Source organism: Hipposideros armiger, unplaced genomic scaffold, assembly GCF_001890085.2.
Source record: "Hipposideros armiger isolate ML-2016 unplaced genomic scaffold, ASM189008v1 scaffold_1161, whole genome shotgun sequence".
Classification (NCBI taxonomy): Eukaryota; Metazoa; Chordata; class Mammalia; order Chiroptera; family Hipposideridae; genus Hipposideros; species Hipposideros armiger.
The window spans coordinates 391180-404412 of NW_017732511.1; the positions used below are offsets into that span (position 1 = coordinate 391180).

At 43.8% G+C, this 13233-nt stretch overlaps 1 protein-coding gene across 2 annotated transcripts in view; it reads right to left on the reverse strand.

The window, feature by feature from the left end:
- The window catches only part of FARP1 (FERM, ARH/RhoGEF and pleckstrin domain protein 1), a 232871-nt gene extending 228671 nt beyond the window's left edge, over positions 1-4200 (reverse strand). Inside the window, exon 1 of one of the 2 annotated variants that reach the window (XM_019632669.1) lies at positions 4002-4200. In XM_019632669.1, coding sequence (XP_019488214.1) covers positions 4002-4172 — 171 coding nt within the window. In that variant the 5' untranslated portion in view covers positions 4173-4200. The remainder of the gene's footprint in view (positions 1-4001) is intronic. The other variant, XM_019632670.1, reaches the window with a different exon arrangement.
- Positions 4201-13233: the final 9033 nt, after the last annotated feature.

Consider the following 13233-nt stretch of genomic DNA (forward strand, 5'->3'; position numbering starts at 1 on the left):
AAAACTAAGCATGTCAACAAAGAAGAGAATTTTCTGGCATGAGATGCTCACGTCGAAGGTAAAACACCCAGGACAGTGGTGGAGATAATGATGGAGGCGGCTAAAGCAGCTGCGCTGTCTACAGCCGACCCTCAGTGAGGCCTCACTGCTCTCTCCCAGCCTCTCCAAGTCAGAAACCTGTACTTTACCCTCAGGCCGTTGGGAGCTGTAAAAGCAATAAGACATAAATACCAAAATGGCAGGGTGATTGTTTCCTGGGATGGCCAGGGGTGCCAACGAGTTCTTTCTGCTACGACTTACCCGACGTACCATTTCCCTAAAGGCCCCACCACGGTCCGCCTGCCTGCCCCAGGCCACTCCTGCTGACTCTTCAACAAAGCCCAGGAGTCCACGTGTCACCCACAGGGCATCTTCCCCAACTTTCCCAACCTTCCTCACCAGGGCTGCTCAAAAGAAGTAAACGATGGCTTGATTTTACTTCCTCTGCTCTTCTCTCAGCTCTTCCAAGAGTGACCTTGTTAATGAAAACACATGAGCTGAATAAACACTTGGAGAAGAAGCCATCTGCTTCATCCTAAAAAACGTCAGGGGGAACAGTGTTTGTTTACCAGCAGGGTCATAAGGACAGGACACACAGAGCCTTAAGAGAGAGGATGATACTGGCGGGGAAGTGGAGGGGGGGCATTAACCCTTGCCGAGCCACAAGCGTCAGTTGGCATTATAACCTCCGGTTGGAACAATATGCTGCATATATCATAAACCACAGGGTGAGGCTTATTTGCACAGCATTTTACACATAAAGATGATAAAACACCGTGTAAGAATTCACTATAAGCTTTTTTTGAACTTTTGACTCTACAGAGGAAATACCAGAAAACACGATCCAAGTTCAAGAGCAAAGGTGGTGGTGAAGCTGGCTACAGAGTGGAAAAAGTCTGAGGCTCACTGTCGAGGCCTTTCAAAGGGTTAAACTCTTAAACAATTTTTTAAAGGCTATAAATAGCGATGGAAGCAGCCATGGAGAGTATCGTTTGGTCATCTGTGCCAGGCAGTGTTTAAGGAATCTGCATTTACAATAACGACTTTGCCTGCATCCATGCGCTACAACAAAAGTAATAAGAAAAGACCCAGGAAATTCAATCCCCAAGGAAAGACATGGTTCCGAGAAGAATGTTCCTCTAGGGAAGCTGCAATGACTTCTGGCCACATGCCCTGCTCATCTGTGTGGCAAATGGGAGTGAGCAAGGAGAATTCATGTTCTTGGGGAGCCCAGTCAAAGGAGGGATCACACGTGGGCGACAGGGACACTTCCAGGGTCAGACCCTCAGCCCTGGTGAAATCACAGCAGAAAGTTTTGGAGAAAGGTTTTAAAGCAGTTACGGGGAGCTGGGTCTCTTGCAAGCCCCGCGTCCTCTGCTCCATCCTGCGCGCAGTGACTGAGTCACCATGGCCAGCCTGACGCCTTCCAGCTGCGCGAAGGCCTGGCTGGCTCTGTTCTTAAAAAGCACAAGGTAGCAATTTAGAATCAGCTTAGTCAATAAAAATGCTGATATTTGCCTTTCTCCAGGCAGTTATAGAAAACATCTGTTGCCCATTGGTTGAGAAGGAACATTCTGACCAAACTAGAAAAATAAAAATATGAATGGATGAGACATGTGAAAACCTAACAGTGACATGAATTCTACTTATAAAATAAACTCATTCTAACATTCAGTCAGCAAACACTTAACAAGCACCTACTGCATGCCAGGTGCTGTGCTCGATGCTGGGGATGAGACAACAAGTCAAGGCCCCTGCCCGGAGAAGCCAGCACTGAGATGGCAAAGGGATGTCAATACCACCAGCCATGCTTGTATTAAGCTCTTAATACGTAGCAAGAGTTGCTCCAAACTTTTTTTTTGCATCAACTCTATTTCTCATAAAACGAGGTAAGGTTTATTATTAGCCTTGCTTTACAAGGGAGAAAACTGAGATATAGAGAGGTTAAGTACTTCATTCACGGTGGTCAAGTTGAGATTTGAGCCCAGGAAGTCCAGCTCCACCCTAAAAGGTATATGTAGGTATATGAGCAAAGTGGTCTGAAGGAGGGAAGGAAAAGCCCCAGCCACTGCCTCAAGGAGTTGGCATCTGGGTGAAACTGATATGGCCTTTAAGGGTGCATAGGAGTTTATGGGGCAGAGGGCGGTGAAAAAGGTTTCTTTCAGGCAGAGAAGTTACAAAGCACAGACATCAGAAATTATCACATAAAATAATTTTAAAAGATGAAAACATATTTCTCTTCCTATTTCTTAGGCAGGGAGCTCCTATATAGTCCCTAAATAGTAACTAGGAACAGTGTTTGGACATTCTTTGGTTTAGGAAAACTGAAGCACTGCAGCTGAACACAGTACAATGTTTCCTGTAGTTCGTGCACACAACAGTAGCGACTGAGAGCTCCCCAGCCCAAACCACATACGGGAACACTATTTAATAGAATGCGTTGCTAGAGACTTGGGCTCAAAAGTCCTTAACACTTAACAGTACCAAAAAGGAAACATTGAAATACTGAAACTAAATACCTCACCAAACCAGCCTGGCAATGAAGACAAAAAATTGCAGGGGAGGGGAGGGGCAGCGACAACAAGCTCCGAAAGGTCTAATTCTAACAGCCTAGCAAGTGCGCTTCTCACTTTATTTTTACAATTTCAGCAGACTAGCACAGCTTTGTTCACCAAAATATGAAGATGTGCCCAAGGCCTTGATAGATATAAATTCCAAAACAAACCAAAAAAATTAGAAAGATACGAAGATTGCCTGCAATATGCAATGAATTGATGGTTTTAAACATAGCTATTCTGAGATGTATCTTTCCCTGAGACACTTAGTGATAATTCACACTCTGAACAACATTCTTTGAAATGAATATAATTTAATGAATCATATCACCTAAACGATTAAATGATGGGTTACAGACGTTCACGACAACTTCAATTCCAGCCACTCTTGCCAACAGGATCGTCTCCACTTTAAAAATAGGTTACAATCCCAAACTTTGTTTATAAACTGGCTACCTGGGTTTCGAGAGTTATTTTCTCCCCCCGCCCCCCACAATGTTTAATATCCAGTGTTTAGATGTGATGTTTAGTACCCAAAACAGAACACAAAAAACTAAATCCAAAGTGTACTCTTAGAAGTCTACGGACTCTAATTCATGCAAGGGGTAATGATGCTTGGGGACAGCGCAGAGTTCTAGAGAGCCAGACACACACGTCTGACTCTCCCTGCCTTGGGAACAAGAAATCCTCCTATCTGCACATAACTAATGGTGGGTCTCTGAACTCTATTTGAGGAGGAGGTTGGGGAGAAGGATGAGGAAGGGCAGGGGACGATGAGGAGAACACAACCATGGAGATGCAGGGCCCCCGCTGATGGAAGAGGCCAAGGCTGCCGATTGCCCTGGCCCCTGGAACGGTGAGCTTCTTCAGTGCTAGGGCTGCCATACTGTGGGCTTGGCTCAGGGGTTTTCTACACCCCCCACGTCCCACCCACACACATGGTTGTCAACACGTGCCTGGACATGAGAACACCTGCCTAGCTCTTGGATGGTTTTCTCAGGACCTTTCTTGCCAGCACCTTAGAGAAGTGCACACACGCACACAGGTGCAGAGGAACTGCCTGCGATGAGCAAGTTAAACTGAGCTCCAGCCACAAGACCACAATTCCCTAATTCAAATATATATAATACATACATATACACATACATACACATGTATATCTGTACATGGAAAATCATAATAAAATTCAAGTGGTGTGCCCAGTGATATCACTATATAGGCAGTTCATGCATAAATCTAAAAATCAAACAGCTCAGAACCAGAAAGGATCCGAGGAGTGTTGGGGGGGTGCAGAATACACAGACCCCCTTCCTGCCACCTCATGTCACTGAAACACGGGAATGAGATGAAGCTCCCCATGCCAAACCTGCCCACACAACTGGGTTTACAGAGACACCCTCCACTTACTGGAACTTCAAATGCCTCCTGGGTGTCATCCAGCATCTGGATTTTGATGGATATGAGTTTTCCTGAAGGTGTTGGGGGCGGCTTCTGCCCATGTTCCAAGGTACTGATCCCCGAATTCTCTGGGGCCCCCAGTCGTGATCCAGGAGTTGGCCTCTGCTCTATTTCTCCCATGATGAAAGCAGATTATATAATATCTGCAGGAAACAAGAGAGAAAAACACATCAATCAGAAGAGAGGACTCATTTAAACCAGCTAAGTAATGTTTGTCGTCTTCTACCCTTCATTGCAGGAATTTCCTGGAACCAGGCTATCCACCGTCTGCTCAGGAATCACAGGGTGAGGCCTCAGTCCTCACTAACAATGTCACCTTTAGCTACTCATGGCATGCAAATATTTGTGCATATTTTCTTTTGCACATTTTTACATATTTTATTCTTTTCCAGTTTTACAGTCAGCTCTTCATGATTCATACTACAGATTCAGTTGTGCTCAACATATTATTCAGTGTCTACAATGAGCTAGGCCCTGACACCCAGGCAGAGCTCAGGTGCTGCTGCTCGCTCTTGTTCATGAGCCCGTCAAGCCTCAGCATGATGGTCAATCCCTTCTGTTTGCCGGCTTACTTTCCCCATGACATCATGATAACCCTAAAGCAGAAACCCAATCTTGAATGGACTTCAGCACCTACCCAAGTGCAATGTCCGGCACACAACAGAGTTCAGTAATGGCTGCTTGATGACTGGACCAATCCACAGTACATTTATACTACGGCCAATATACCAAGTGTTGCAAGGGCACAAAGGAATGAGATTTCAATGTCAAATAAAGTGGCTTTTTTAAAAAGAGGGGAGAGCTCCCATCATGGAGAAGGTAGGAACTCAACTCCATTTAGTCTCAGACGTTGGGTCTGTCTCCTTGAAAGGAGACAGAAATACACAAGAAGGAGGCATTCCAGGAATGCCTGAGCACCAACTAAGCTATGGGACAGAAATAAGAAGGCATAGAGGAAGAAGAGTGAGAATTNACCCCCAGTACTTCAAAATGTGACCTTATTTGGAAATAGGGTCTTTACTGAGATAATCAAGTTAAAATGAGGTCATTAGGTTGGGCCTTAATCCCATATGACTGGTGTCCTTACTAAAAGGGGAAATTTGGAGACAAACATCCACACAAGCAGAACACCATGCAAAGATAAAGGCAGAGACGGGGGTGAAGGAACAGCAGAGATTGCCAGCAAACCACCAGAAACTAGGAGAGAGGCATGGAACAGATTCTCCCTCCGAAGGGACCAACCCTGCCAACACCTTGACCTTGGACTTGTAGCCTCCAGACGCATCAGAGGATAAATCTCTGTTGTTGAAGCCCCCTGTCTGTGGTGCTTTGTGACAGCAGCCTTAGGAAACTCATGCAGATTTTAACGAAGAGAAAGGTAATGCTGTGGTGCCCTACTAACCAATGCTCTTTGGTCTTGCTTTTCAAGTCGTTAGACATTCAGTCTTATGTCTAGATCAAAGGTAATTGAGCACTTGAGTTCTGTGTGCTGACAGAAACACATTCTGACAAATTATCACTGGAAGATTACATAACAGCCAAATGTGCTTTATAGTACACCTCATAAGTAAATTGCATCAAAATTAAACAATAAGCTAACGAAAGTGATCACCCCATTCCTTTTCAATGATTTTGAACAGAGTCTGTTGAAGATGCTGGATTTCATTGTTTTCCCAGCCTAGCCTTCGCTCAGGGGTGGCCCGCTGAACAGAGTAGCTTCTGGGTGACAAGGAAATTGAAATGCAAAGAGTAAATATAATTTCCCTAATATAAATGGAAATGAAGCAATCAACCTCCATTTGATACTTCCAGTTTGTACAATTTACATAATCACTATGAATAGTGGAGTTCATTTACACAGCCCCAGATTCTTCATTGGGATTAAAAAAAGGTAATGCCTTTCATGAGCAACGTTAGCAATGCTCCTTTCATGTCAACTAAAGGAAGACATTTCTAGTGTAACAGTTGTCACAGGAAGGCCTGTGCCAGTTCATCTCCTAGTCCTCCGTGACAGCAGAGAGCCACTCGGGCTGTAAACCTAAGGACTGCCTATGTTCTTTCTCCCACTCTGGGCGCTCAGTTCCCATCAGCTGCCAAGTCCTATCGATTCCACTTCCTCCATTTCTCTTGTGTTTGTCAGTTCCTGGCATTCTGAGGCCCTTATCAGTCTCTACCATGTTTATAGGACATTGAAAGTCCTCTGGTCGCTGGGTGTCCCTCCCGCAGACTTGGCCATGTTCGACATCCTACCCACTGACAAGCACCTATCCCTGGCAGCTCTCAGGGACCAGCACGACTGCAGTGCTGGATTATCCTAAGGGCTTCTTATGGCGCACAGCCATCTAACAGGGCCAGGAAAGCAGGGCTTACGTGGGCTGGGACCCCCAGCTCCCTGTCNACAACTGGGTTTACAGAGACACCCTCCACTTACTGGAACTTCAAATGCCTCCTGGGTGTCATCCAGCATCTGGATTTTGATGGATATGAGTTTTCCTGAAGGTGTTGGGGGCGGCTTCTGCCCATGTTCCAAGGTACTGATCCCCGAATTCTCTGGGGCCCCCAGTCGTGATCCAGGAGTTGGCCTCTGCTCTATTTCTCCCATGATGAAAGCAGATTATATAATATCTGCAGGAAACAAGAGAGAAAAACACATCAATCAGAAGAGAGGACTCATTTAAACCAGCTAAGTAATGTTTGTCGTCTTCTACCCTTCATTGCAGGAATTTCCTGGAACCAGGCTATCCACCGTCTGCTCAGGAATCACAGGGTGAGGCCTCAGTCCTCACTAACAATGTCACCTTTAGCTACTCATGGCATGCAAATATTTGTGCATATTTTCTTTTGCACATTTTTACATATTTTATTCTTTTCCAGTTTTACAGTCAGCTCTTCATGATTCATACTACAGATTCAGTTGTGCTCAACATATTATTCAGTGTCTACAATGAGCTAGGCCCTGACACCCAGGCAGAGCTCAGGTGCTGCTGCTCGCTCTTGTTCATGAGCCCGTCAAGCCTCAGCATGATGGTCAATCCCTTCTGTTTGCCGGCTTACTTTCCCCATGACATCATGATAACCCTAAAGCAGAAACCCAATCTTGAATGGACTTCAGCACCTACCCAAGTGCAATGTCCGGCACACAACAGAGTTCAGTAATGGCTGCTTGATGACTGGACCAATCCACAGTACATTTATACTACGGCCAATATACCAAGTGTTGCAAGGGCACAAAGGAATGAGATTTCAATGTCAAATAAAGTGGCTTTTTTAAAAAGAGGGGAGAGCTCCCATCATGGAGAAGGTAGGAACTCAACTCCATTTAGTCTCAGACGTTGGGTCTGTCTCCTTGAAAGGAGACAGAAATACACAAGAAGGAGGCATTCCAGGAATGCCTGAGCACCAACTAAGCTATGGGACAGAAATAAGAAGGCATAGAGGAAGAAGAGTGAGAATTAATGCTGAAGAGTTAAAGATGCATTTTGAAGACAGGTTGGAATCAGACCTCAAATGCCTAGCTGAGAAACATGGTCTTTACACTGTAGGTGGTAAGGGGCTACTGGGGTAAGAATAACAACAAAAGTAGAATTTAAAAAAAATAAATCTGAAAATGATCTAGACTGTGGGCTGCAAAAAAATAGGTAGGATGGCAGGTAGGGCTAGGGACATCCAGTTACAAAGCTGTTGCAACAATTTGGGATAACTTGGAGAGAAGCGATGAAAATGAAAAGTTGATTTTATAAAACCACTTTTGTGGAAAAAATAACCCCACGTTGTAAATGGTTAACTACTGAGAGGAGATAAAAGTGTGATGATTATCAGAAGTTTTAAATCAGGGCAGGGGGGAGGAAGCAGGAGGGGAAGGTGTGAGTCTGAGTGGGGACACTGTGTAGGGTAAAAGGACATCCAGCAGGCAGTGGGGGAGCTGGCGCTGCATGTGGGCTATGGGTTCAGAGTCCATCTTGCTGCCTAAGTTAAAGCCATGATGACAGGAAATGAATATGGGGGACGTGGAACCAAAAACGCAAAAGGAACAAATGTGTCCAGTCATGAGGTTTGTTATGGGCTGAACTATGTCCTTCCACCCCCAAGTTTACGTTGAAGCCCTAATCCCCAGGATCTCAGAATGTGACTGTTATTTGGGAAAAGGGTTTTTGTTTGTTTGTTTTAAGAAATTTTATTGGGAAACAGTGTGTTTTTCCAGGACCCAACAGCTCCAAGTCAAGTCGTTGTTTCAATCTAGTTGTGGAGGGCGCAGCTGCTTGGCCCATGTGGGAATCAAACCAGCGACCTTGGTGTTATGAGCCTGCGCTCTACCCACCTGGGCTAGCTGGTTGCCCTGGGAAAAGGGTCTTCAAAGAGGTGATTAACTTAAAAGAAGGCCATCAAGATGGGCCATCATCCAATCTGACTGGTGTCCTTTTAAGAAAAGGAAATTTGTCCACACTGAGAGACACCCAGTCTGTGGTACTTTGTCATGGCAGTTCTAGCAAACACATACAAGGGTCAATGGAGAAGATGAAAAAGAGGCATAGAAAGACAGACTCAGTGACACTTAGTGATAAAGCCACAGAAGGGGGGTACCAAGGGGTCACCTGCAGTGTGAGGTACAGAGCTAAGGGCTGTGTCTTACTCACACATCTGAAAACAAGTCACCCTTCAGCTCTTTTCTCCAGGAAAAACCATCCCATTTGTAATCTTATTTTCCAGGTTCTTCTTGACCAACTCATGCTCATCCTTCTTCTGAAGAGTCAGGTTCCCAGAAGTTTCCCACAAAATTCCATATGGAAACACCTCCCCCCCTCTTAGCAAAACCTCTGACATTCCCACTGTGACATGAAGGGCTGGCCCTGAGGTCAACAGATCAGAAACTCTGAAGACACCTCAATAATAACAGGGGTCATCAAACCACCCTGGGCTAAAAACAGACAGACACGTCCTTTGATCAGGCAGGAAAAGGGTCTAATGGGTACTTGGGAAACAGTATTTACTTATTTCTCCCACACACACTTTCCCAACTAACTTTCCACCAAAGCCCGTAAGAGATTATTATTTGTTCTTATGTAATCCTTTAAGATTGAGGTTCTGTGACAAGGCAATGTTAGTTAAGGACCTGCCTTTCTGAGAATTCTTCCTTCTTTCTTGAATGCCCATCTGTGATTTCACAGGTTATATAAGTACCTTTCTCATTTCTGCCCCAAATAAGATTTTGCTAAGAACCTAATTCTAATCTGTTTGGCTGTGTGATCTGTGCTTTGCTGAATTCATCTATGTTTCTTGAGAGATGCGAACAGATCTTGTTGATATGTAATGCCTTGCACAGCGCTGTCTTACACCAAAGTGAAAAAGAGATCAGTATTTGTTCAATGAATCTAATCTGGGTGGTATACATTGAATTAATTATGAAATCCGTTGTGTTTAAAATACAATCTTCACACACCCGGAGAAATTACTTCCCTGTGTTTTCTGTCCGCTGTCTCATGGTTAAAAATAAATGCACCCTCCAGAGAACACTATGACATCAGCCCAGTTGTCTTCCCCATTCCTCTTTTCGTTTTTCCCTACTTGGTGTTGACCTCTCCTTGCATTCAAAGCATCCCTTCTCTACTCCTGCCTTCTTTGCCCTGCACTCCTTCAGAATTGACAGGCCCTGCCCTCAGATGTTGCTGCTGGGCCTGGCCACTCTGCCTCCCACTGCCCTGAGTCAGGGAGACGTGGATCTGGCTGTGGCTCAGGCCCATCCAGGGAGCTGATGGGAGGGCCTATTCTTCCATGTCACCCCATCCCAAAGGTGCTAGGGCCCCTCCCTGCAAATGCATTTCCTCCTTATCCTACACAAACAAACAACAAGGCCCCTCACCCCCTAAACTGAACCCTTTCTCTCCCTCTGGTCCAAGATCAATTTTTAGCACCATGGCATTTAAAAATCAAATTGAGTAAGTGATTCCTAGATGCTTGGTACCTTGACTTCCTTTTTCTTTAGTTTTCAAATTGACCTCATGCCTATATTATTTCTACTTCTGGATGTTAACGTTTAAACAAAGTATGTCACATTCTTTTTGTTTTCATACTTGCAGGCTATTGCTGTATATGGAAAGCACTGTTTAATTCAGATATAAATCCAGCCAAGAGTTCTAAGCTGGACATCCTAAGAATGTCCAGGGAATACCGAGAAACGCTGACAAGTCATAAACAGGTAACCACAACTGATGCTTGATATTAGAATTGGTGAGTCTAGTAATACAACACACCTACTAGATGAGCAAGTCTAACAAACCTAAAAGACTCTTGTTTATAAATATCAAGCCATGCTCTATTCTGACTTGATCTCCATAACTTCCTGACTTCTGATTTCCTTAAGGAATAGTCAAAGTAAAGGAAATTTGTATTTCTTTCCTTGTCATACATTATACTACTGGATCACTCCAGACCTAAAAATAAAAAGCTGTTTATGAAAAACTATTTTATTCTTTAGCTCTATCTGAAAAGTTAGTGACAAGGAAATGGTAACTAGAACAAAAAGTAATAAAAATTTGAACTGGTAGATAACAGACAAAAAACTTGAGTTGTCTTGTCATAGATAGCATTCTGGTTTATAAAGGCTTCCTCTTGGAATTCACCCAAAAGCAATAAGGAACATACACACAAATCACTCCATCCACGAGGATACTCGAAGACTGTAACTCTGAACCACAAAATGTGACCAAGAGTTGCCAAACTGCCTGAAGAGGCTACCCAAGCCTGCAGGGCCATGCTCCCCAAATAAGTAGAACATCCTTAGCAACAAATACAACACTAGCTTTCTGGGAACACAGGGAACAGAGGTGCAGGTGAGCACTAAAGAGCTGCCCTGGATGCAGCGTGGTGGGGAATCTCAGCAAGCACTAAAGGTGGACTTGAGTGAGGACCACACAGCCAAGCCATGCTCTCAGGAAGCAGTCTATTGCTAAGGCAAGGTGAACAAGACAAACACGGCACTGAGAACATTACCAGACTCAAAGAGGAAAACAAAGGCTGACAGGCTTATGTGTGTGCACACACACATACCCCTTTAGGTCACAAAGATTCCTATTAGCATGAGACAAAGGCCCTATCTCCTGGCTGTGATGCTCCTTCATAAAGAACTGCCTAACAACAACAAAAAAAGGGACCTTGACAAAGATGCTGCAAGAGAAAAATGAAAATGAATGACATGAAAAATACCCACCAAAGGAACGTTACATGCAACCGATCAAAATTTTGCCCAAGCTTACTGTCATAAATCAACAAGGCAATGAAACAACCAATTCTATAAATAAAAACAAAAGAGGATTTACAAGAGTGCAGGGAAGCTATGGGAAAACATGAGAAGGAAATTAGGAGGGGAGGCCTCAAGGGGGAAGAAAACGGAAAAAGAGTAAAAATACCACTGCTATAGAATAAATGTTTGTGTCCCCTCCAAATTCATATGTTGAAACCTAAACCCCAATGTGATGGTTTTAGGAGTGGCTAGGATTTTTGGAAGGCAATTACATGGTGACTGTGGAGCCATGAATGGGATTTGTGCCTTTATAAGAGACCCCAGAGAGCTCTCCTGTCCCTGCCCCCAGGACACAGTGAAAAAACAGCCCACTGTGAACCAGGATAAGGGCCCTCACAAGACACCGAATCCACTGGCCCTTGATCTCAGATTTCCCAGCTTCCAGAACTGTGAGAAAAAAATTTCTGTGGTTTATAATTTCTCTTGTTTATGGTACTTTGTTATAGCAGCCCAAACAGACTAAGACAAGCACCAAAATGAAAGTAGCTAAATGGACATATTCACTGGTGAAAACATGAGGGTCTTGAGGGGAAAGATTGAAAAAGTAAGCAAAAGGTTTAAAACAGATAGGAAAATGATAAATATGGAAAGACAGAGGAGAGCCAACGCCTTCACAATTGGTGTCCCTAAAGAAAAAAAATTTAAATAATGGAACAAGAGAAAAAAATTAAGGTGTAATTCTGGATAACATTCCAGAAATAAAAGATGATTTTCCATAAAAAAATGAACATATCGCCTCCCAGAAATAACTAACATAAAATGATGAACACCAAGACACTTCCTGTATCATTGCTGATCTTTAAAAATTAAGGAATCGGGCTGGCCGAGTGGCGCGTTGGTTAAGAGTTGGCTTGGGAGTGGGAGCTCTGAGCAGCAGGCCCCCGGTTCGGTTCTCACATGGGCCAGTGACGCTGTACCCTCTACAGCTAAGATGGTGAACACAGCTCCACCTGGAACTGGACTGCCGTGAGTGGCCTCCAACTCTGTAGCCTGCAGCCCCTGCAGCAGTGGGCTGCTGTGAGCAACCATGAGTGGCCGTCAGCCAGCATGAGTGGCCGGCGACCAGTAGCTGGTGAGAGCTGCCAAGAGCTGCCATGAACGGCCGTCCAATGGCTGGTGAGCAACTGCCTCACCCGGAAAGAACGCAATGATAAGCGACATCCTCCACAACTAGACTGAAGAATAAAAAGGACAGCAACTTGTCTGTTCCCCTCCCCCAACTCCCCAATTAAAAAAAAAAAATTAAGAAATCATTTGGCACTTAAGCAAAAGGTTCCAAAAAATTATGAAAGGATAAAAGTTCAGACTTGTCCACAGCAACATTCAATGCTTAAATGCCCAAAATGTCCTCAAAGAAATAAAAGAAAAATCAAAATTTTAAACCCAGCTGAATTTTCATTCAAAAAATAATAGTCAAACATTTTAAATAGTCAAGACCTCCGAAAAATGTTACACAAGCCCTTCCAGAGGATAAACTTCAGCAAAACAAGAGGCAAAAGTGGTGAAACAATGAAAAAACGATTATTGGAAAACTTTAAATACACTTACACTGTAAGTGGAAGACGAAAATAACCGTAATAGCTGCAGAATATTGTAACTCCTGACAATGTAGCAATAACAGAACTAAAAAACTGGCAAGGAAAGAAATAGAGATGAGAAGCACTGAAAGTTCACTGTTAGCACATGTCTTAAAACTGATAATAAAAAGAGAATTTAAATCTCTAAAGGTATACAAATGGTTAAAATGCACACGAAAATATGTTCAACATCTTTAGTCATTAGGAAATGCAATTTACATCCAATCCACAAAGAGAGAATATTTCACACCCACTATAATGAACAGTAATAAGTGTTACAGATAATGCAAAAAAGCTGGAATTCTCA